General features: G+C 41.3%; 1 protein-coding gene across 1 annotated transcript in view; it reads left to right on the forward strand.

The window, feature by feature from the left end:
- OSBPL1A (oxysterol binding protein like 1A) overlaps positions 1-25,875 on the forward strand; it is a gene marked incomplete at both ends in the record, with an annotated part of 217,349 nt that overhangs the window by 21,973 nt on the left and 169,501 nt on the right. Inside the window, 3 exons of the mRNA XM_080714416.1 lie at positions 18,228-18,339; positions 23,754-23,839; positions 25,581-25,725. Of these exons, the coding sequence (XP_080570542.1) occupies positions 18,228-18,339; positions 23,754-23,839; positions 25,581-25,725 (343 nt within the window). The remainder of the gene's footprint in view (positions 1-18,227; positions 18,340-23,753; positions 23,840-25,580; positions 25,726-25,875) is intronic.

Genomic DNA, 25,875 nt, shown 5'->3' on the forward strand with positions numbered 1-25,875 from the left:
CAGTGAGCCCCATTTTGATCTTATAGAAATATAAGAACTACAGGGAATGCAGAACTACAGAAATATAGAAATATAGGATAATAAATATATGTTGTTTTAAGCCACCGAGTTAGTGATCATTTGTAACAGGGCAATAGACAGCTCATGCATCCTAATGGGAAAAGCAGCCTCATGCTGCCAGGTATATCGTTTGCCCCATTTGTTTCCTACTGAGTTGCTACTTTTAATGATAACGTCTCTTGGGGAAGATCTTTGCTTTTTTCAAATCAAGTCATTTCCCTCTGGCAGCGAAGCTATTGGCTGCCACTTGGCCTGGGCAGACTCCTCTGGGCAAGAGGGAGGCTAACTGCTGGGTAGAAGGCTGAAGATGCCTGACATTCTCACCTCAAGTTCCGCACTGCCTCTCAAGTGACCGCTCCTCTTGGTTTGCTGTTTCTTTGTGTGTGTGCGTGTGTGCATGTGTGCGTGTATGCGTGTGTGTGTGTTCAGCTCTTTCTAACTTTTGTTTTAAAATAGGGTCTCACTAGGTTGCTGAGATTTTTGCTCCTTCTGACACTCCTTGAACCTGCCATCCTCCTGTTTCAGCTTCCCAGGTACTGGGATCACAGGCATGCACTCCCATGCCAGGCAGTTTGTTGTTTCTTTTGTGGCTGTCTAGCACCATCAAATGGTTGCTTTCGACACTTTTGTCTAGTTTTATAGTCTTTCTTTAGGATAACAGTTCTCTGACCTTTTAATGCCACCATAGCCAAACATTATTTTGCCCATTTTTGTGAGTTTTTTAAATTACTTAAATTATGTTGTAAATTGGCTATGACAGAATATATATAATTTTTCTTTTTTGGTGGTACTGGGGGTGGAACCCAGAGGCTTTCTACCTCTGGGCTACACTCCCAGACCTATTTTATGTTTTATTTGGAAACAGGGTCTCACTAAGTTGCTGAGAGCCTCACTAAGTAGCTGAGGCTGGCTTCGAACCTGTGCGATCCTCCTGTCTCAACCTCCCAAGCTCTGGGATTACAAGTGTGCGCCACCACGCCCGGCAGAATATATTTTTTTGTGTACTCTGATGATTGACCATTGTACAACATGATCCATAAAGGCATTTTATAATCAAATAATTGGAAGGCTTACATGCTTTCTTCACAAGTTAAAGAAGAATAAATTTTATTATGTTCCTTCACTTTTCATTATCCTAATGACTAGATTTAACTAATTTTTATGTAAATTGTCATGAATGGATCCTGTAACATGTGCCACACATTTGAATTAGTACTTTCCATACTATTCTCACCTATTTGCTCATTAAGGTGATGCTTTTGAACCAGATACTTCTAGAGATGAGAAGAAAGTACTTTTTATAATAATACAATTAACAGTAAATGTAGCTGATTATTTGCTATGTGCAACTCAGTTTTCAAAATGAGCGGTAGATACTTGATTTGCTCCACCTGTGTGTGCACTGCCTGCTGGTCCCTGTGACATCCCTTACTTCTCATCCTCACCTGTGAGCCTCGGGAAGTTCTTGTGTCGTCTGTGTCCATGTGACCCACACTTGCCCCCCCTGGAAGGTGCAGCTCAAGCGCAATCTCTAATTTTTTTTTTGTGTGTGTGTGTGTGTGGTACTGGGGATGGAACCTAGGGACATTCTACCTCTGACCTACACCCCAGCCCTATTTTTTTATTCATTATTTTGAAACAGGATCTCACTGAGTTGCAAATAAGTAGCTGAGGCTGTCCATGAACTAAGACCCTCCTGTTTAGCTTCCCAAATGCTGGGATTACAAGCATGCGCCTCCACGCCTGGCTAATTTGTTTCTTGCAGCTGGAAGGAAGTTGTGCTTTTCCAGATCTTCTGGGCACATTTTACAGCATTTTTAATATCTTATACATAGTATTAGAATTATTGATCGATGTGTCTTAACTTAGGTTTCATATATCTTGCTTGCAAGGAGTTAACACATTTCTTTTTCTATTTTGTCTGTCACAAGCACAGCACACGTTTTGCTGCCATCTCTGACTATCTAGATCAAATCAGCTCATATCTCTGCATGGCTCCCCGCTTACTTGGCTATTTCTCCTTTTTCCTACTTGTAATTATAAATCATGGTGGGGTTCAAGGGGAACAGTGATGCGTGCACTCTCCACGGGTGTGTTTCCTTCACATCCCACCTGCTTCTTCCTCCCCTCAAAGTTAGACATGTTAGATTGGTTAGAGATACCTTCACATATGGACATTACATTGTTTGAACTGTTTACTTTCTTTTCTTTTTTATTTATTTATTTATTTTTATTAATTTATTTTTTAAATTGGTGCATTGTAGTCATATATCAATCACATTGGAGTACAAGACTTGAGAGGATATACAAGCACACATCATCCAATTAGCCCTCCTCCGGCCCCCATCCCATGCTTCTTTGGTGATTTACTTTGATACATTTGTTTATGTACCTCCTGCGTTTTAAAGAGGCTCCGTCCTCCAGTATTACATACCCTCTGATTGGTCACATTAGTTGCTTCACTATAGGGCCCTTTCTATAGCTCAACCTCTTCCTGTTGCCCTTTTCCTCCTAGTTATTGCTGATTAAGAGAAGCGTCTGATTTATATTTTCTGCGATATTTCTCTGTGCATGCTGCGTTGCAAGTACCGATCCCACTCTTGATGGTCCCAGTAGTGGCCTGGCTACTCAGTGGACTGATCCAGACCTCGCTGGCTCAAGCAGCGGCCTTGCCTCATGGGAGGCCCCAGTTCTGGTCTCGCTGGCCCCTGCACCGGTCTAACCCCTAAGCTGGCTTTGGTCCCGGCCTTGGAGGCCGCAGGAGTGAACTTCAAGGGGAACAGTGATGCGTGCACTCTCCACGGGTGTGTTTCCTCCACATCCCACCTGCTTCTTCCTCCCCTCAAAGCTAATTAGACATGTTAGATTGGTTAGAGATACCTTCACATATGGACATTACATTGTTTGAACTGTTTACTTTCTTTTCTCTTTTTTTTGGTACTGGAGATGGAACCCATGCACATTCTAACTCTGAGCTACACCCTCTGCCCCATTTTTAACTCTTTATTTTGAAACCGGGTCTCACTGAGTTTCAAAGGGCCTCACTAAGTAGCTGAGGCTGTCCACAACCGCGATCCTCCTGTCTCAGCCTCCCGAATGCTGGGATCACAAGCATGCGCCACCACGCCAGGCTTGAAGGGTTTATTTTCTCTGCCTTCCCTTTCCCTTCTCCAGCTCCTTCCCCCAGTCTCCTTTCACTGTTCTACTGGTCTCACTTAGCTGCAGTTCCTGCTTTCTGTGTAGCTTACACAGATGAGAGAAAGTATATGACTCACGGCTGTCTAAGCCTGGCTGATCTCACGTAGCACACAATGATCTCTCGTCCCACCCATTTACCTGCGCGTGACATAATTTTCTTTATGGTTGAGTAAAATTCTGTTTTGCGTCTATACCACATTTTCTTTATCCTTTCATCTGTTGTTGCACATGTGGGTTGGTTCTATAATTTGTATACTATGAATTAAGCTGCTATAAATGTGAGTATGCATATATCACTAGAGTACTGCAACCTTAATTCTTTGAGACAGCGGCCAAGGAGTGGCCTGGCTGGGTCGTGCGGAGGTCGCCTTCCTCGTCTTTTGGGGAACCGCTGTGCTGCTCTCCACAGTGCCTATACTAGTTTACAATCCCACCAGCAGAGCGTAAGAGTTTCTCTTTCCCCACATCCTCACTAGCATTTGTAGAGTTTGTATTTTATTTTTCTTTGTTTTTGGTGGTACTGGGGATGGGACCCAGGGGTATTCTACCTCTGAGCTACACCCACAGCCCTATTTTTTTTTTTTTTTTGCACGTCTGTGGATGAAACCCAGAGGCATTTGACCTCCGAGCTACACCCCCTACCCTATTTTTTATTCTTTATTTTGAAACAGGGTCTCATTAAGTTGAGGAGGGCCTCAGTAAGTAGTTGAGGCTGTCTGCAAATTGCGATCCTCTGGTCTCAGCCTCCCGAACGCTGAGATTACAAGTGTGTGCGCCACCACGCCCAGCTTCCAAGTCCTATTTTTTATTCTTTCTTTCGAAACAGGGTCTCACTGAGTTGCAAAAGGCCTCATTAAGTAGTAGAGGCTGGCTGCGAACCGTGATTTTCCTGTCTCTGCTTCCCAAATGCTGGGATTACCTGGCAAGAGTTTGTATTTTTGATGATTGCTATTGAACTAGAGTTAAGATGGAATTGGCGTAGTTTTGATTTGCATCCCCCTAATTGCTAATGATGTTGAATATTTTTTATGTATTTGTTGGCTATATTTTTTTCTCTTGTGGAATGTATTTCTACTGTTTTCCTAAATTCTGAACATGAGTTCATGTTGAGCTGGGCCTTAGTCTGATTTGAATGTTAGCATATTGGTTTTGTTTTCTGCTCTGTCCAAAAATAACATTTAGCCAAAGATAAATGGTTATACCACAAAAAAGCACTTCAATATTTATGTGCTTAATAATTAAACATGATTAAATTAGGTAAAAAGTTTACTTTTGAATCGTACTCATGAGCCAGGCATGGTGGCACATGCTCGTAATCCTAGCATTCGGGAAGCAGAGATAGGAAGATCACGGTTCACGGACATACTCAGCTACTTCTTAGCGAGGCCCTTTGTAACTCAGTGAGACCCTGTCTCAAAAAATAAAAAGACTAAAAAGGACTGGGGGATTAGCTTGGAGGTGCAATGCCCCTGAGTTCCATCCCCAGTACTGCCAAAAAAGAAAAAAAAATTGGTATTCATGAAAGAAATCAAATTATCTCAGGCTAATGTAATGTTACATGAAGATAATTTTAAATATCTTATCTTGAGCCGGGCGTGGTGGCGCACGCTTGTAATCCCCGTGCTTGGGAGGCAGAGACAGGAGGATCGCGCAGGTTCGAAGCCAGCCGCGCGCGCTGGCTTAAGAGACCCTGTTTCCAAATAAAAATGTAAGAATAGGTCTGGGAGTGTATCCCGGAGGTAGAAGGGCTTCCAGGAACCCCAGTACCACCAAAAAAAAAAAAAAAAAATCTTGAGATTTAGTGATTTAATAAATAGGATATTGAGTTGAAAAGGGATTTTGTTTCTTATAAAGCATTATAAATTATTGTCCTCTAGAGCATATAGAGTACACTTCCCCAAATTTTAGGAGGGAACTTTGGGCTTTTGTTGGTACATTGGTGACCTCTAGTGTCCACTAGTGAAATTCAGTATAGCAGAATTTTTAAACAGTGAATACAGTCATAATAGTGAATATTGGGATTTTCTCACTGACATTTATTTTTTAGTGGAATTGATAATGCATTTAATACCAAAATTTCCTGTGCTCTGTGCCTCAAGAATTACCTCTCACCTAACATACGGCAGTTATGTATAATTTGAGCTTTATACAAGGACTCCATAGGATGCCTATTATGTATCAGGCTCAGTCCAAACAACTTGATATGCGTTGTTTCATTTACAGGTAAGCAACCATGTGAAACATAGGTAAGAACATTGCTATTGTTCTCTAGGAAGCCAGCTGAGATGAGGTTAGTGTGGAGCAGCTTTGTAGATTGCCTTGGGTCATCCCTGTGGAAGGGAGGGGCAGGAGTAAGCAGAGACTAGACCATGCCATGATGCATCTTGAGGGATGCCAAGATGCCCGCGTTGCCGTGGTAGACTGGTCTGAAGTAAGCGAGCATGCTGGACTGGATGCGGTATGTGAGACCAGAAAACATGCCTGGTAATAATGGGCCACAGAAGGGCCTGGAGGAGACTGGATCAGGAACCAGCACTGTCCAAAAGCTCACTGGTGCTTGCCCTGTGTGGTCTGGGGCGGCTGTGAGAATCTGCTGCTCCTCAGTTTCCGGGTCATGGCAGAGGACCCAGGGGCAAAACCACAGAAGCCGACAGATGCAGTAATAACAGAGAGCATCAGGTCTGGGGCTGGGGGAGAGACATTGGGAGAGCGAGGGTTATGGAAATAGTTAACAGAAAGTAGTTTCCTGGGGCACAATTAGATGGACAAATGGTAGCATATTTTTTTAATTTTTGCGGTACTGCGGATGAAACCCAGGGACATTCTACCTCCTAGCTGCACTCCCAGCTCTATTTTTAATTTTTTAATTCTTTGGTGGTACTGGGGTTCCTAGAAACCCTTCTACCTCCGGGCTACACTCCCACACACCTATTTTATATATATTTTTTATTTGGAAACAGGGTCTCTTAAGCCAGCGCGGCTGGCTTCAAACCTGCGTGATCCTCCTGTCTCCGCCTCCAAAGCGCGGGGATTACAAGCGTGCGCCACCACGCCCGGCTTTATTCTTTATTTTGAAATAGGGTCTCACTGAGTTGTGAAGGGCCTAGCTAAGTAGCTGAGGCTGTCTGCTAACTGTGATCCTCCTGTCTCTGCCTCCTGAAAGCTGGGTTTACAAGCGTGCACCACTATGCCCTTGCATGTACCAGTAACTATTTAGCAATGTCCAGCACTCTTTAAGACTTATTTGTGAGTTGTCTCTTAGAAAATCTGCATGTGTGCATGCATTTTTGTTGAAAGTGTCAGATAATATTAGATAATATCTTTGTAATGAAAGCCAGTGACCCTCGCCCTAACACTGTCCACTCTGTACTTCCCTGAGGCAGCCGCTTTTCGTATTTTTAGCTGCAACCTCAGTTTTTTTCCCCCATGTTTATAAATATCACACTTATGTCACTGTTTTGATTTTCCTTTTTCACTCTGGCCATCCCATTGGCTTCTCTTTGGCTGAGAAGGCTTTTGCTCTCTCTGTTGTTCTCCCTGCCCAAACCAAGCCTCTCGTCTCATTCTCTTAATCTGTAACTAGAGTTTGGTTAAATGAATATTAAGTTTTCATTGTTATGACTGTGAGCTTGAGCTACACTCCAGCCCTATTTTTTATTTTGAATCAGGGTTGCCCTAAGTTCCTAAAGCTGGCCTTGAATCTGCAATCCTCCTGGGATGACAGGCATGTGCCACACTCCAAGCTTGGGTACCTTCTTGGCATTCTCTTTACTACTCTTTTGTATTGATTTCTTGTTCTGGGGTCCTATGTCTTTCTCAAGCACAATTTTTAAGAGCTTCCTGACAAAGATTGGCTGGGGGAAAAAAAAATCTTTTTTTTTTTTTTTTTTTTTTATAGTGGTACTGGGGATGGAACCCAGGGCATTCTACCTCCAAGTTACACCCCAAACTATTTTTTATTTTTTGAAACAGGGTGTCCCTGAGTTGCAAAGTACCTCACTAAGTAGCTGAAGTCTGTGAACTGCGATCTTCCTATGTGAGCCTCCCCAATGCTGGGATTACAAGCATGTGCCACCACACCCGGCTTGGAAAAAGCTTGAGAATTCATGTATGTGAAATTCTCTTACCTTAGTGTTTGAGTGAGAATTTGGCAATATGCAGATTTCTAGGTTGTACGTCACTTTGCCTCAGAATTTTGAAGGCACAGGCTCACTTTTCTAGCTTTCAGTGTTGTAGTGGAATCTAGGGCTATTCTGATTTCTGGTCCTGTATGTGTGACCAGCTTGGTGTTTAATCAGTGCAAATATTTCAGTGATGGATACTCTAAAATAATAGTGACCTGCAAAAATGAATAAATATTCAAAAGTAGAGATAGTTTATATTTTTTTCAAATTAAAGGCTATGTAGATAGTCTAGGGCAAGTGACAAATACTCAAGTTTCTTCTATCTTGTTCTACCATGTGTTTATGTTGTTGTTGTTGTTTACTACATCATACAGTGTGAGAGTCTCCCAGTTACAGGAACCAGGCTTCAAGAAGCAAAAAAGGGACAAAGAATATATATATATTACTTGTCTCTTCTAGAAGATTCCTAAATGTTGTTATGTGACACTTCTGCTTAACCTGCTGGCTAGAGTAGTCACCTGGCTGTACTAGTCAAAGGGCAGCTGCTAATGTAGTCTTTATGAAAATGCTATTAGGGGAAGAGATGGGCTATTAGGCTCCTAGAATTGTAATGTAATGTTTACTTTAGATTGTAAAATCTGTGTTTTTCTTTTTATTGCTGAATAATAAATTACCATTTAAGATGTAGAGACTTAAGTCAGTGCTCGCTTATTTTGCATTTCTGCAGGTCAGAATTTGTGTGTGTGTGTGTGTGTGTGTGTTAACTGAAGATGGAACCCAGGGGCATTTTACCTCTGAGCTACACCCCCAGCCCTATTTTTTGTTTTTTATTTTGAAACAGGGCCTTACTGAGTTGGGGAGGTCCTCATTAAGGAGCTGAGGCTGTCCACAAACCACAATCCTCTTGTCTCAGCCTCCCACATGCTGGGATTACAAGCGTGCACCACCACGCTGGGCTTGCAGGTCAGAATTCTGTGCACAGCCTGGCTGGTTCTCTGCTCAGGTTCTCACGAGACTGAAATCGGGGGCATCAGCTGCAGTGTGCAATCTTGGGCCTGGGGGACTCACACAAGCTTATGCAATGTGTTCAGGCTGTTGGCCCCACTCACTGCGGTTGTTGGACCGAGGTCCCTTATTGCTGGGAACTGTCCCGGGCCCACGCACCTGCCCACAGGTCTCTTCGCTGGGCTCTCTCCCTCTCCCACCCTCTGAGGGCTCCCTTGAACAGGCTCTCTCCACCCAGCACAGGCTCCTTTATTGAAGTCACTCATGCAGATAACATGACCTGATTCTAGAAGCAAAACTCATCACATTCCCAGTTGTGAGGTTCATGCTGGGGGAGCACCAGGTGGGGGCTGTTTTAGGATTCTGCCTCTTCAACCTAGTAACGCATGTCCCTTGGTCTTGGAATCATTTTTTCTGTTAGATTTTGTGTGTTTGTGTGCTGGGGATTGAATTCAGGGGCATTTTCACCTCTGAGCTACACCCCCAGCCCTATTTATTTTTATTTTTTATTTTGAAACATGATCTCACTAAGTTGTGGAGGGCCTTACTAAGTAGCTGAGGCTGGCCGCGAACCTCGATCCTCCCGTCTCAGCCTCCCAAGTACTGGTGCACCACCATGCCTGGCTTGCTAGAATTTTTTTCAGTTTTTGCTTTATGGAATTCCATTTGGTCAGATAATGAACCTCCAGGAATAATCCTCAGCATTTCCTCCTGTATTATCTCTTAGGCTTTTCCCCATTTTTGGAAGATGTCTTACAATTGATCTTCTGGTCTTTCTATTGAATATTTATTTCTGCTATTTGTGTGTGTGTGTGTGTGTGTGTGTGTGTGTGTGTGTGTGTGATTGGAGATTGAACCCAGGGGAATTCTACCTCTGAGCTACACCAATCCCTATTTTTTTATTTTTTATTTAATATTTTTATACATTTATTTTCAGAAAAAAATCTATCCTAACATGAAATATGAACTCTAATCACCCAAAACAATCTCGAAAAAGAATACAGCTAGAAGATGTACATTTTCAGATTCCAAACCTTATTAAGCTATAATAATCAAAACAGTGTAGTACTGCTATAAAGGCAGATATATAAACCAGTGGAGTAAAATAAAAAGCCTAGAAATAAATTCTTCCATATATGGTCAAGTTATTTTTGACAAGGTTTCCAAGAACATTAGGTGAAAGAAATAATCTTTTCACTAAACATTGTTGAAAAATAATAATTACATGAAAAAGAATAAAATTGGACTCTTACCTAATACCCTATACAAATATTAACTCAAAATAGATAAAAGACCTAAACGTAAATCTTAAGACTAAAACTTTTAGAAGAAAACCTGGGTCATAAAACTTCACAACATTGAAATTGGCAGTGATTTATTGGATATGATTCCAAAAGCACAGGCAACAAAAAAATAAACTTCATAAAAAATAAAAAAAATCGTACATCCAAAGACAATATAAACAGAATTAAAATTTACTGATAGAATGAGATAAAAAATATTTCCAAATGCTATATCTGAAGGTATATTAATATTCCAAATAGAAATCCTAAAAATTAGCAACAATAAAAGCAAACAATACAATTTAGATATAGGTAAAAGACTAAAATAGATAATGAATCTCCAAAGATTTTTATATGACCAATAAACACATGAATATCACTCATTATTAGCATAATATAATTAATCATTAAGGAAATACATATAAAACCTATAGTGAAATACTACTTCACATTTGTTAGGATGGCTACCTCGCATGAATTACCTTGCTCCAGCCCTTTACCTTGAGTTTGTTACTATCTTTATTTGTAAAGTGTGTTTCTTATAAGCAGCAGATGGATGGATTCTTGTTTTTAATCCATTTTGCCACTTTATGTCTTCTTATTGGGGAATTGAGGCCATTTACATTCAGTGTTATTATTGAGAGATAACTTTTAATTCCTAACATGTTAAGATTTTATTTCTGTTTGAAATACTGTTTATTCTTCTTTGCTTAGTGTCTGCTGGATGGAAAATCTTGTTTCTCTGGTTCTGGTGTGTATTACCTATTTCTTCTTTGTAGTTTATCTCTTTGAGTATTTTCTCTAGCACTGGTTTTGAAGACATAAATTCCTTCAGTTTCTGTTTGTCATGGAAGCTTCTAATTTCCCCATCTAATTTGATAGATAGTTTTGCTGGGTAGGAAATTTTTGGCTGGAAGTTGTTTTCTTTCAGAGTTTGGAATATGTTACTCCAAGCCCTTCTGGCTCTCATGACTTGGTTTGGAAAGTCTGGAGTGATTCTAATTGGTTTGCCTCTGAATGTCACTTGGCCTTTTGTTTTTGTTGCCTTTAAGATTCTCTGCTTGGCTTCTACATTGGTCATTTTGACAATTATGTGGTGTGGGGAAGCTTTTCTCTGATCCTATCTAAAGGAAGTTCTATAAGTTTCCTGGACCTGTGTATCAACCTCTTGCTCTATGTTTGGAAAATTTTCTGCTATTATTTCTTTGAAGAGATTATTGATCCCTTTGGTTTCACCTTTTCCCTCCTCTATTCTGATTATTCTTAGGTTAGCTCTCTTAAAATGGGCCCATATTTCTTCAATGTCAGATTCCTGCTGTCTGATTTTTTTTTCTAAGTTTTAAACTATGCATTCATTTTTGGAGTGATCATCTTCTAGGAGCGAGATTCTATTCTCCATGTGGTCTAATCGATTGTTTATAGTTTGAATTGATGCCTTTACTTCAATGATTGCATCCTTTATTTTTTTTAGACTCTCTCTAAATTCTTTTTGAAAGTCCTGTATTATTTCTACAGTTATATTCCTGATTTGATCTTCTGGAGATCTCTGAATTTCTGTGTCATCAGGTTCTGATATTATGGGGCATTCATTGTTTTATTGTTGTTCCTTTTTCCCATGATTTCAGAAGTTTGTGCCTTCTCTGGGTTCTTCCCCGGCTCACCACAACTTCACTTAGGGTACTCTGGATCTCGAGTTTGTTGTAATTTCAGCTGCCACTACTCCTTTACTGGGTTGTGTCATAAGTCTCAGACCCAGGGATTTAGTCGAGGCTGCATGAGACTGTGGGGGTGCCGAGCTGGTTTTTTTCCCACGGGGAGCTGCAACTAGGGTGTGGTATCTTTGCCACCACTACTCCTTCACTGGGTTGGACTGCAAACTCTCAGACTCAGGGAGATTATCAAAGCTGCACAAGTCCCTGGGGGTGCAGTGCTGGGATTTTTCCTTTAGTTGCTGCAATTTCACTTACGGTTATTGCGCGTGCTGATCTGGAGCTGTTGTGGGCGTGGTGAACTCGCCACCACTTCTGGCAGTATGGCACCACTGCCACACCCTTGGCTGTAAGGCTGGCGTATTTCTTCTCTTGTTTTGAGCTCCATTCTGAGTCCCTGGAAGGCATGATGAGCTTGACCACTGGGAGTTTTAGATGTTCTTTGTGCTGAAAGAACTGCTGAATTACACCCAAATGATCTGCAGCTGCTCACTTCAGCTCCTATTTTACCTTTCTTCTCTGGAGCCTGGTGCTGTGAAGGAAGATAGTGCTGGTGTGGTTCTGCCGCCCCAATGTGGACTGGTTTCTTTTCTGGTCTCTAGTTGTTCTTCTAGTCTTCTTTTTCTCTGCCCCTTGTGTTTACATTTTTATTTCTCTGCTGATAGTGTCTTATGGCTATGAAAAGCGCTGATTTTGTGGCAATAGAGATCAAGTGTTAGGAGGACACGTAAACACTGCTTTTCTAGGTCGCCATCTTCCCGGAAGTCTCTATTTTTTGTTTTTTATTTTGAAATAGGGTCTCACTAAGTTGCCGGGAGCCTCACTAAGTAGCTGAGGCTGGCTGTGAACCTTGATCTTTCTGTCTCAGCCAATGCTGGAATTACAAGTGTGTGCCACCACGCCTGGCTCTATTTCTACTACTTTTAATTCCTAAGGATTTTTAAATTTTTGAGTGTCTCCTTTGGTTAGTGAATAAACATTCATTTCTCTGAGGATATTATAGTTCTTTTAACTGTAAAGGGACTATACTTTTATGTCCTTGTGGTACTAGGGGTTTGAACCCAGGAGAATTCTGCCCCTGGGCTATACCACCAGCCCTATTTTATTTAGAAATGGTCTCATTAAGTTGCAGAGGGCCTTGCTAAGTTGCTGAAGCTGGCAGAAAACCTGTGATCCTCCTGTCTCAGCCTCCCAAGTACTGGGATTATAAGTGGGTACCACCACACCCAGCTTTCATGTTGATTTTTAAAGATTATTTTCCTATAAAATTATTCATTTTAACAGAAATTCCATATGAAAAGTTTTCCACAAAGGATGGATAATTTTACAGGAAAAACAATCTAAAAATCAACATGGGGCTGGGCATGGTGGCACACACTTGTAATTCCAGCATTGGGGAGGCTGAGACAGGAGGGTCCCGGTTCACAGACAGCCTTAGCTACTTAGTGAGGCCCTTTCAACTCTTTGAGAGCCTGTTTCAAAATAAAGAATAAAAGACAGGGCTGGGGGTGTAGTTTGGATGTAGAATGCCGAAGGGGTTGGGGGAACATGGAAAGCCAGGCACGGTGGTACATGCTTGTAATCCCTGTACTTGGAAGGTTGACCCTGGAGGATCACAAGTTCTTGGCCAGCCTCAGCTACTTAGGCCCTCCACAACTTAGTGAGACCCTGTTTCAAATTAAAGAATACATAGGGCTGAGGGTGTAGCTCAGAGGTAGAATTCCCTTGGGTTCAATCCTCAGTTTTGCAAAAAAAAAAAAAAAAATCAACATCGAATGTTCATAGCAGCAGTATTTTTTTTTTTTTTTTTCGGGTCTGGGGATGGAACCCAGGGGCATTTAACCTCTGAGCTACACCCCCTGCCCTATTTTTTATTCTTTATTTTGAAACCGGGTCTCACTGAGTTGCAGAGGGCCTCACTAAGTAGCTGAGGCTGTCCGCGAACCGTGATCCTCCAGGTCTCAGCCTCCCGAATGCTGAGATTATAAGCGTGCGCCACCACACCCGGCTAGCAGCAGTATTTATAACAGCCCCAAATAAAAGCATCGCAAATGCTCATTGATAAGGAATAAACAATGTGGCATACTCACTGAGTGGAACATTATTCAGCAATACAAAAGAATGAAGTAATGATACCTGCTAAGACATCAGTGAATCTGGAGATCACGTGGAGTAAAGGAAGCCAGACACGCGCCCACGGAGTTTCTTATTCCTGCATAGAAATGTCCAGGAGGGGCGAGTCCAGAGAGACTGACAGCGGGCCGGCTGTTGCCAGGGCACCTGGCAGTGAATGTTAATGGGTTTGGGGCTTCTTGGGGGGGTGATGAAAATGTTCTAAAATTGGGTAGTGATGATTACTACACAGCTCTATATATACTAAAAGCCACAGAGTTTTACCCATTAACATGGTGAAATTTATGCTATATAAATTATGTATTGAGAGAGTTGCTTAAAAGTGCATCTGGGTGTCAGGTGTGGTGGCTCAAGCCTGTAATCCTGGTACTTGGCAGATGAGACAGGAGGATGGCAGGTTCAAGGCCAGCCTCAGGAACTTGGCAAGACCTTTAGCAACCTAATGATACCCTGTTTCAAAATTTAAAAAATAAAATAAAACAGGGCTGGGGTGTAACTCAGGGGTAGGATGCCCTTGGATTCAATCCCTAGTACCTAAAAATAAAAGTCATGTGGGGGTGGCTCAGCTCTGTCACCTGAGCTGAATTGTGTGCTGGTGAACAGAGTGGACGGAGGGACACGTGGGGGAGGAGTCACGGATGTGCTAACTTTCCTCCAACCTCGTTTGTCCTAATTAGTCCTAACCTTAATATGGCACCCAGATTAAAAAGAGGGGAGGGTAGTATCATGCTCAGAACTAATAATTTGCTTCCCTAATTACTTCTTTGACAAGTTGGTCAGAATGCTACCTTGGTCTGGGATACTTTAAGTAGACATATTTATTTAGGAATAAATATTCAGCCAGGCATAGTGAATATTTGTATTCTCAGTATTTGGAGAATACAAATTACTCATTGTAATCTCAGTACTTGGAGGCTGAGACAGGAGGATTGCAGGTTTGCTGCCAGCCTTGGCAACTTCATGAGGCCCTTAGCAACTTAAGACCCTATTTAAAAAAAAAAACCCCAAAAGGACTGGGGATAAAGCCTGGAGGTAGAATCCCCTGGGTTCAGTCTCTAGTACCAGGGCGGGGGGAGGAGAGGAGGGAGTGAATATTTTAAAATAAATAGCCACTGTGTAGGGATACAGCAATGAACAACACAGTCCAACTTCTTTTCTTTATGAGGCAAACAGACATTTAATGTAGAAAGTTAGATCTGCAAGAGACTGAGCAAGTCTTAGTCTCTTGAGCAGAGGGATGCGTGGCGGATGGCTAAATGCTGCTCCCATGAGTGGGCAAAAAAGCTGTCTGAGCAGGAGCTTGTTTTAGCTGGTTTAAAAAACATATCATTCCCTTAGCTAGGTGTGGTGGTGCACGCTTGTCATCCCAGCATTTGGGAAGTTGAGACTGGAGGATCATGGTTTGTGGACAGCCTCAGCTACTTAGTGAGGCCCTCTGCAACTCAGTGAGACTCTGTTTCAAAATAAAGAATAAAAAATAGGACTGGGGGTATAGCTTGGAAGTAGAATGCCCCTGAGTTCCATCCCTAGTACCGCAAAAATAAATAAATAAAAATAAAAAATCTATCATTCCCAATCTTCTGAGAAACCTCCACACTGATTTCCAGTGCAGCTGTGTTAGTGTGCTGTCCCACCAACAGTGTAATAGGGCTCCTATTTTCCCCACATCCTCGTCAGCATTTATTATTATTTGTGTTCTTGATGATTGCCAGGGCTAGAGAGGTACTTGGACATAAGGGGATGGAACCCAGGGGCATCAACCTCTGAGCTACACCCCCTGCCCTATTTTTTATTCTTTATTTTGAAACTGGGTCTCATTGAGTTGCAAAGGGCCTCACTAAGTAGCTGAGGTTGTCCATGAGCTGCGATCCTTCGATCTCAGGCTCCCAAATACTGGGATTTCAAGCATGTGCCACCACGCCCAGCTATATGGGTAAATTTATGTTTAGACAAATCACATTTGAACCAGTACAGTGACATGTTCCTATAGTCCTAGCAATTTGGAAGGCTGAGGCAGGAGGTTCTCTTGAGCCCAGAATTTCATGACTAGTGTGGGCAACTAGTGAGACCCTATCTTTTAAAAATTAAACAACAAACAGGTCAGGCGTGGTGGCACACGCTTGTAATCCCAGTGCTTGGGAGGCAGAGACAGGAGGATTGCACAGGTTTGAAGCCAGCCCCAGCTACTTAGAGAGGCTCTCAGCAAATTAGTGAGACCCTGTTTCCAAATAAATTATAAAATAGGGCTGGGGGTGTCGCCTAGAGGTAGAAAAGCCCCTGGGTTCCACCCCCAGTACCACCAAAAAAATAAATAAATAAACAACAAACAAATTCAAAGTTATACAGAGGAAAAATGATTAGGAAAAATTCCATTAAAATGTTTATGGCCAAACTACCAAACTAATGCATGTGTATCTATGTTCATAGCTGCACAATTCACCATAGCCAAACTATGGAACCAGCCAAGATGTCCATCAACAGATGAATGGATTACAAAACTGTGGGATATGTACACAATGGAATTTTACTCAGCCATCAAAAAAAACTCAATTACATCATTTTCAGGGAAATGGATGGAACTGAAGGACATTATGCTAAGTGAGATTAGTCAGGCACAAAAAATAAGAAATCAGATGCTTTCCCTAATATGTGAGAGTTAGGGAGAAATGGGTCATAGGAGGAACTCTTGAAAGAGGAAATCCCATAGAGGAGCAAACAAGACAACCTAAAGGAGGAGAAAGGAGGGGGGAAGAGGAAAATCTCTAAAACACACAATGTACTTAAACATATCGAAGTCAATCACTAAGCCAAGCAAGGGAAGGAGGGACGGGGAGGGAATGGGGTGGGAATTTGGTAGGGGTTAAATCAGCAATGAGTACATGTTTGTACACACAAGTTTTTTACCCCAGTAAGTTGTATGAATATAATACACCAATAACAAAAAATTGAAAATAATGTTTATGGGTGGTCATGTGGTGACTAGATAATGAGTATATTATTTTCTTTCTTTGTGTTTTTTAGACATTATATAAGTATTTTGTACTATAAAATATTTTAAAGAAACATAAGAAATTTAATGGCCCAAAGCAAAGGTGACTCCTTGCACAGCATGGTAGCACGCACTTCCTGTGTGACGGGACCATCAGTCAAGTGAGCACAGCACTTAGTGTGGACTTTGAGGACATATGTGATGCGCTTGTATGTTTCTAGCCCTCTGAACCCCTTATGATGTGTAATTATGATGTACCAATGCAAGTATACTAAAAGGAGACATAGAAAGACAGAAAGCGTTGCCATCCATTTCTCCTTGAACACTGTGCCCCTTAAGAATCAGATTTCTATTGTCAGTCTTCTTCCCCTCTCTTTGTTTGTTGTTTTTGTTATTTGTTTGGCTTTTTTCCCTGTGGTGCTGGGGATCGAACCCAAGGCCTCGGTCATGGTAGGCAAATGCTCTACCACTGCGCCACGTGCTCAGCCTCACTTCTACTGCATCACTGACTCCGTGACGCTGGACTCACGTACATCACCAGTGAGGCCGAAACTCCCGAAGGAGCAGTGAGCCACTCGGAGTAAACACGCCAGCACTCTGTGTTTTGAATGAGGACTTCAGGAAATCGCTTTTTACAAACTTTCCTTTCATAGTGGATCCCATCAGTCTAATAACTTTACAAAATATTGTTGTATTTTCTGTAAACATTACAATTAACTTTTAAAAATCTAGGTCTGGTTGGGCATTCTTGTGCTGGTCTGTAATCCTCGTACTTGAGAGGCTGAGGCAGGAGGGTCACAGGTTTGAGGTCAGCACACGGTAATGTAGTAAGACCTGTCTCAGAATAAAAAATAAAATGGACTTGTGGTAGCTTAGTGGTAGAGTGTCCCTGGGTTTAATCCCTAATACCACTGGAATAAACAATTGTGGAATAATATTAAGTGAATACACTGTGTGCTTTCATTTAAATCATTATGTTGTTTATTTAGACATTTAGTTATATCCTGTGAATTATTTAGGAAAAACAACAAGGTAGTTTACTTGAAAAATGAATGACTGAAGTTGGTAGTGTCTAATTGTATGGATTGGTAATTATTTAGGAGGTTGTTAGGTAATATTAGAATTGGTTGAATTACTTATTGAAAACTGTGTGTGTGTGTGTGTGTGTGTGTGTGTGTGTGTGTGTGTGTGAGACTTGGAATTGAACCCAGAGGCATTCTACCTTCAAGCTCCACTTCCAGTCCTATTTTATTTTTTATTTATTTATTTTTGCTTTTTTGGTAGTACTGGGGGTGGAATCCAGAGGCTTTCTACCTCCGGGCTATACTCTCAGACCTATTTTATACTTTATTTGGAAACAGGGTCTCACTAAGTTGCTGAGAGCCTCACTAAGTAGCTGAGGCTGGCTTCGAACCTGTGCGATCCTCCTGTTTCAGCCTCCTAAGCGCGGGGATTACAAGCGTGCGCCACCACGCCCGGCTTATTTTTTATTTTGAAACAGGATCTTAGTTGCTGAGGCTGGCCTTGAACGGCCCCCACCTACTGGATGACAGGTGTGCGCCACCACACCCAGCTTGTAGACATAACTGATGTCTTATGAAACTTCTTGCACAGCAGGTTTTTTTTCTATTGTAGAAACTCTGTAGTAATAAATAATTTGGAAAAGGGCTATAATGAAATAAAACCTTAACTTAATAAGGCCAAAATAATTTCTGTGTTTATTTAGGAGTTGGTAATGCTTCTGTTAGAATACAATGCTGATACAACAGTGGTGAACGGGAGCGGACAGACAGCAAAAGAAGCCACCCAAGACCGAGAGGTCAGAAGCATGCTCGAGGGTAAGTGCAGGGTCTGGGCTCCGACAGCCGTACTCGGTGCCAGCCCCGCCTACGGGAACGGCGTGGCCTCCAGACACGGACATCGATGGCGACCATTCTGTGCTCTGCTGATCACGCCATTCGGAAGTCAGAATTGTCTATGTGAGACCTTCTTCATTTGCAGCTGTTAAACTCTTAGTTATACAAAATTATGGCGCATTTGCAGACTCTTTTTCAAGTGCTCAGCAAAATAGAAAGTAGGAAACTGGAGACGTGAGGGAGGTGGCTGTTGACGCGCGATGGTAAAGGGGTCTGGAAGAGCGGTGCGGGCGGCGGCCCCAGGCGGTGCCTCCACAGGGTTTTGTTCCGCACTGCGCAGGGTCGCTCTGGCTGGCTGGCTTCCTGAGGCTTCATCCAAGCATGACAGCTGACAGTCATTTCTTGAAACATAAGCTTAATCTTATGAACATCAAAATCAAGACATATAAAGGCAAGCGCAGTGCTTCGTGCTGTAATCCCAGTATCCAGGAAGCCGAGACAGAGGATCGCAGGTTCGAGGCCAGCCTCAGCAACTTAGCAAGACCCTGCTTCAGATAAAACAAGAAGAGCTGGGCATGATGGCACACACCTGTAGTCATATATCTATCTGGAGAGCTGACACAGAAGGATTGCAGGTTCGAGGATAGCCCCAGCAACCTAGCAAGACCTCGTTTCAAAACAAAACAAAAAGGCCTAGGACTATAGATTCTAGGTAGTCGTCAGCACCAAAATTAATAAGTAAATAAATATTTAAAAAGAAGGGCTGGGATATAGCTCGGAGGTAGAATGCCCCTGGGTTCAATCCTCAGTATTAAAAAAAGAAGAAGAAAAGAAGACATACGAGTCTGTTCAGAAATTTCTCTATAATGGTTCAAAACAAAAACTTTTCTATGCTTTTATTAGGAAACTTTTATGCAATAGGATTATTCTCTTACTGGCCAGGGGTTTTCTATAATTATTTTAATATTTCTAACATAGGGAAGATAGGATTCTCAGTTTCTACTTTATAACTAAAATGCTGAATTAAATGAGTTGCAATTTCATGCACATCTTTTCTTTCTTCCCTTTCTGGTTCAGGGCAGGGCAGTATAAATTTGTATTTAAAAGATGTCGACTTCTCAATTTTAATGGTTTTATCTATCTAAAATCCAACACCTGCTTTTTACTTTCTAATTGACTTTCACATCTGAACTCTTCTTGCTTATTCTGTAGGTACAAAATAATGTCTGCTTGCCAGGTACCTATGTATGTATGTATGTATGTGTGTGTGTATGTATATATTGCAGTACGGATTGAACTCAGGGACGGTATACCTGCAAGCTTTACCCTGGCACTATTTTATATTTTATTTTAAAAAGAAGTCTCACTAAATTAAGAGTCTCACTAAACTACTGCGGCTGACCTCCATTCTGCGATCCTCCTATCTCAGTCTCCCAAGCACTGGTATTACAAGCATGTACCACCGTGTCCAGCTTTTTTGTTGTTGTTGTTTGTTTTTAATTTATTGACATGCTTGGTATGGTGACACACACTTGTAATCTCCTTCCTTGGGAGGCAGATACAGGAAGACCACAAGTTCAAGGCCAGCCTCAGCAACTTAGCAAGGCCCTTAGCAACTTAGTGAGACCCTGTTTCCGAATTAAAAAAAAAAATAGGGGAGGGGGGAGAATGCTCCTGCATATAATCCCTGTCACCACACACACACACACAAATAAACAAGGAAAGGTTTATTTATGCTTATTAAGTATACATATTCATTGGATTGGTGCATTATTTCCTTATGTTCATAGAGTGCTCACGGATCGTGTCCACTCGCCTCTCTCCCTTCCCAACCTCTAGTAATTGATATTCTCTTTTCTGGTTGACTCTGTCTGACACCTTTAAATGAGTGTCTGAACTCACTTTTACACTTAAAATGAACTCTCTTGTTGTCAGTGAACAAGCACATCAGCACATTACCGTTTTCTTCCAGGCCTCTATCCTGTTATCTTGGAACCTGTAGCACATATTCGCTGTGGTCTTTGCCACACTGCGGGCTAGTTAAGAGTATGAGGTAATTGTCTTTGATCCTGTCCTGTTGTTTTAATATATCAAGATGAGGGCGTAGAACTGAGGTTTTCCTGACAGACTGGAATCTTAGGTTAGTTTGACAAGTTGACATTTAATAAGGAGAATTGTAAAGACATGCTCGGAGGCTCTTCAACCCCCACCCCCTGCACAAGAACAAGGGCTTAGTTGACTGTACAGATAATGTGATTTGTCAGCTCATGTGGTCCCAGCCAGGGAAATAGAAGCAGAGCTGTAACTGAGTGATGCTGTTCTAATGAGATCACCTCAGTCCATATAGCACCATTTGTGGATAGAGCATTAGGCAGTCATTGGCCAACCACAGGAAGGACGCGGAGCAGCCCGGCAAGACCATAGATAGACAGGAAGCCAGGCCACAGAGTAATGCACAAGGAGGAAATGTTTGACCTCACAAAGATAGACATGGTAGGTGTGAGGAAATCCTACTCAGATATCCAAAGAGCTGTTATTTGGTATAGGGATGATCTTATTTGCAGCAGAATCAAGGCCAGCTGATGGCCCTCTTTTTTTGTGTTTGGCACTGGGGATGGAACCCAGGGGCATCTACCTCCAAGCTGCACCCCACCCCTATTTTTATTTTGAAACAGGGTCTCACTGAGTTGCAATGGGCCTCACTAAGTAGCTGAGGCTGTCTGCAAACTGTGATCCTCCTGCTCAGCCTCCTAAATGCTGGGATTACAAGCGTGTGCCACCACGCAGCTCTGATGGCCCTGTTGATACAGTACCAGAGATATATCTGGGTCCAGTGTGTTGGCTTAGTGGTGGGGGTTGCCTCAAAGGGCTCAGTGGGTTTCCCATGATTGAAGATTTGAGGAGAGGTATACTACTCCTTGTCAGGCACTAGAGGAGTACCTTCTTTCTCTGGTGTGTGTGTGTGTGTGTGTGTGTGTGTGTGTGTGTGTGTTGCTGGTAATTGAACCTAGGAGCATTCTTCCTCCAAGATATACCCCCAGACTTACTATTTATTTATTTATTTATTTATTGGTGGTACTGGGGTTCCTGGAAGCCCTTCTACCTCCGGGCTACACTCCCAGACCTATTTTTACATTTTTATTTGGAAACGGTCTCCTAAGCCAGCGCGCACGGCTGGCTTCGAACTTGCGCGATCCTCCTATCTCTGCCTCTCAAGCGCGGGGATTACAAGCGTGCGCCACCACGCCCGGCTACTTTTTATTTTGAAACAGGGTCTTGCAAACTGTTCAGTCTGGCTTCAAATCTGTGATCTTCCTGTCGCAGTATTGGCCTTACAGGCATGCACCACCACGCCTGGCTTCATTTGTCTTTTTATGTAGGAAATTTTCCAACCTATGGAGATATTTCAAGAATAACGTAACTTGTGTATCCTTCACTTAGATCCCCAAGTTACTAATGTTTTGCTATATCTGAGTTATTCTTATATATATATATATATATATATATATATATATATCTTAATGTTATCTATTTAATTTTTTCTTTCCTTTTTTTACAATGCTAATATATTTATTATTATAACATCAAATTGAAGATAAAATTTTACGTTTCATAAATTTTTGTCTTGGGTGAATCATCATATTTGGTTTCCAACATACATGGAGAGGTACTTGATAATGTCAGTCATGAGGTATAGCATACTGTTCTCTTATTTTGGAATGTTAGAATAATTGATTAATGGAGATTGTTTCAACAGCAGAAAAACAATTCTGATTAATAATAATGGATACTTGATTCTTACTCCTTTGTTTTGGAAGTTGGTAACTATGGAAGAGATGGAAATTTGAAAAGAGCTAATTGGGTGATGTGTGTATGTATGGCTCCACCATCTTGTACCCCATTAAGATCTATGAATACACTGCATCAATGAAAAATTTAAAAAGAAGAAAACTAATGACTATTATCTATTTCCCAAATAAATGTGATTAAAACACTGTGTAGATAAGTGATTGTGGAAAGAGAAAATAATGAGGAAAGAAAAGGATTGAGATTATTTCAGTATTGTCTTTCTGTTTCTATATTATGATATAAATCGTATATAATTTTTATACCTACAGCTGTATAAGTTCATTTTTTAACTTTCATTGGCATATAAGCAAAATTTTTTTAAAAGGAGGTAAAAATTAAGGCAATTTTGTTACTTTCAGCAGTTCTTAAAAGAAAAGCTCAATATTTTACCTTTCCTTCTAATACCATGCAGTTTTTGTTACTATAACTCTATAGTATAATTTGAAATCTGGTATTGTGATTTTTCCAGTGTGATTCTTTTTTTTTTCTTTTAAATCTTTTATTGGTGCATTATAGTCATACAACATATTGGGGTAAAAGACTTGTGTGTACAAACATGTACTCATCGCTGATTTAACCCCTATAATTTTTTCAGTTAAGCCATTTAAGAGTAATCTGCAAACGAGGTGATACTTTAGCCCTAATCACTTCACTGTATATTTCTTTAAGAACAAACACCACCAGGAGGGAATCCTCTCTCCACCTCTGCATAGGATGCGCATGTAGGTTAAGTGGGGTTATTAGGCCTTTGTATGAAATTGCTTCTTTTCTGTAAACCAAAACAATTCAGATCTAGCAGAAATTAGACCTTCTTGACCTGCCCCCTCTTAAGTTAGATTGCTGGCTGCTGTTTTATGCAAATGATTTGAGAAGCAGTATTAAAAGTGGCCAGCCTGCCCAAGTTCATATCCGGCCTCCAGCACTGTGTGATCTCAGGAGAATTCCTTTAGCTCCTGGTGCCTTGGTTTCTCTATGAAGCCAGGATACACCTATCCCAGAGTAGTTAAAAAAATATAATAATTTAACATTTTAAAAGATTTTGAATAGCACTTAGCATATAAGTATTATGGTATTTATTAAATAAGGATGAATTACATATGGACATATATAAGTAAATTGATATCTATCTGTATATATTTATATGGTTTCCACATTTTTCTACAGATGCTAGTGCTATTGTTACTTTTCTCTTCCCATTATAAGTTTCTGGATGGTATGAACCCCATTTAGTACTTTTTCAAGCAGATATCTAATAGTATTTTAGTATGCAAAATAATTAATAATTATTTGTGATGAGTGTAATGGCAAGTAAAATACTTCCATTCCTCTGAATTGAAAACATAGTTTCATCTAAACCTGAAGGAAATTGAACTTAACTGACATAAGAATAATGTAATAAAAATCACAAAGTGTAATTGTGCTTGAATTACATTTCAAAACATTTAAATTTTTCTCACTATAATCACATTCTTTTATATGTCTTTGTAATGAATTTGCTAATAGGCTCCTGACTACCAATAGAGTAATACATATTTTCTTTTTTGCAGCTGTAGAAAGGACTCAGCAAAGAAAGCTTGAAGAATTACTGTTGGCGGCAGCAAGAGAAGGCAGAACAGCAGAAATCACTGCTTTGGTAAAACAACCATAAGCAAAGCCATCATTACTTTGTGCTTCAGGAAAATGTCCACTTAATATTAATAATTTAGTGAGTTATGGGACGAAGTTACAGAAAGCATAACAATAAGACAAAAGCCCTTAAATGTCTACCAACATGGTAATAGTTTGAGGAGGGTAGATTTTAAATGGTGATTTTTCATTTATTTGAAAATAGGGTCTCATTAAGTTGCTGACCGCCTCAATTAGTTTCAGAGGCTGGCTCTGAACCTGCACTCCCCCTGTCTCGGCTTCCCAAATACTAAGATATGAGGCATATACCACCACACCTGTATATTTCTGGATTTCTGACTTATATTCCCACCCCCTATCAAAAACCTGGTGGATAAGCCGGGCATGGTGGCGCACACTTGTAATCTTAGCACTTGGGAGGCTGAGAAAGGAGGATCGCACAGGTTCGAAGCCAGCCTCAGCTACTCAGTGAGCTTCTCAGCAACTTAGTGAGACCCTGTTTCCAAATAAAATATAAAATGGGTCTGGGAGTATAGCCCGAAAGTAGAAAGCCTCTGGGTTCCAGCCCCAGTACCACCAAAAAAAAAAAAAAAAACCAAAAACTGGTGGATAAGAATTCAGAAGAGTTAATTAAAGACAACTTAAGCCGGGTGTGGTGGCGCACGCTTGTAATCCCTGCGCTTGGGAGGCTGAGACAGGAGGATCGCACTGGTTCAAAGCCAGCCTCAGCTACTGAGTGAGGCTCTCAGCAACTTAGTGCGACCCTGTTTCCAAATAAAATATAAAATAGGTCTGGGAGGATAGCCCAGAGGTAGAAAGCCTCTGGGTTCCACCCCTAGTGCCACCAATAAATAAATACATACATACATACATATATACATACATAAATGCATAAATAAAAGAGACATTTTTTTGGCTTAGACCAACTTAAAATTGAAATATAATATACTACAGGACCCTATAAAAGAACGAGCTTTTCTAATTTTGAGGAGCAGTAATTTTTTTTAAAGGAAAGCTGTCCTTCTAGAAAGGACAGATACAAAAAAGGACAGTATTTTGAAATATTTGTATCACATTAGAGCAGATTGAAAGCTCTGCCCATTTACTTTCTTCCTAGGAGACCTATTTTCCAGTTTCCATTTCCCACATAGTCTCATTAAGCATGAAACTCTGAATTTGTTCTGAATTCAAGACTGCAGCATTGCCATTTGCTTTAAAGTTATTCCAGCTTCTTTGAAAAGGCTTTTTAAGTTTCTAAGTATAGTGCCTGAAACATTTAAATTTTTTTGTGAAACGGGGACTATATAAAGAAGTTTCTAAAGCTGCAGAGTGAGAACAAGAGATTCACAGAACTTTGACATTTACACATTTAACATCTGCGGTTCTAACTCTTTTCGGGGACGCTGGTGGCCTGACTTGTGGTTTCGCCCTCATGGGTGTAAATGTAGGACGGGTGGGGGTGTGCAAATCCTGGCGGATCCTCATGTCGGGGTGGGGGGCGGTGCTGGCACCTCATGTGGTGTCTGTCATCAGGGAGTGTGGAGCGGGACGCGGGCCTGAGATCTGCGGCACCTGAAATGAGCACAGGAGCTGCAGACTGGCTGTTGGTGCCTGAGAATCCATCGATGGCCTGAAAGCCAGCGAGCCCGGCGGTTCTCCCAGCTCCACCCCAGACACCTCCCTGTGTGTCATCGGAGAGGGTCTATTTTTTGACATATAATCCTGCCTTGCTTGCATTTCTTTGTTAGCTCAACAGGCCCAATCCTCCTGATGTGAACTGTGTGGACCAGTTAGGAAACACACCTTTGCATTGCGCAGCGTACCGGGCCCATAAGCAGTGTGCCTCAAAGCTTCTAAAAAGTGGAGCAGATCCTAATCTGAAGAACAGAAATGGTAAGCACACTGATGGGCGCCGTTGTTCGTCATTTTGAAGCTGTAAAATGAGTCAGTGCTATATAAAACTATTTGTTTTAGTATCCAGCCTTTGATAAACTGTATGGTCTCTACATTCAATGTTAAAGAGTTAGCCGGGCATGGTGGCTC

The sequence above is a fragment of the Muscardinus avellanarius genome, assembly GCF_963383645.1.
Source record: "Muscardinus avellanarius genome assembly, chromosome: 17".
Lineage (NCBI taxonomy): Eukaryota > Metazoa > Chordata > Mammalia > Rodentia > Gliridae > Muscardinus > Muscardinus avellanarius.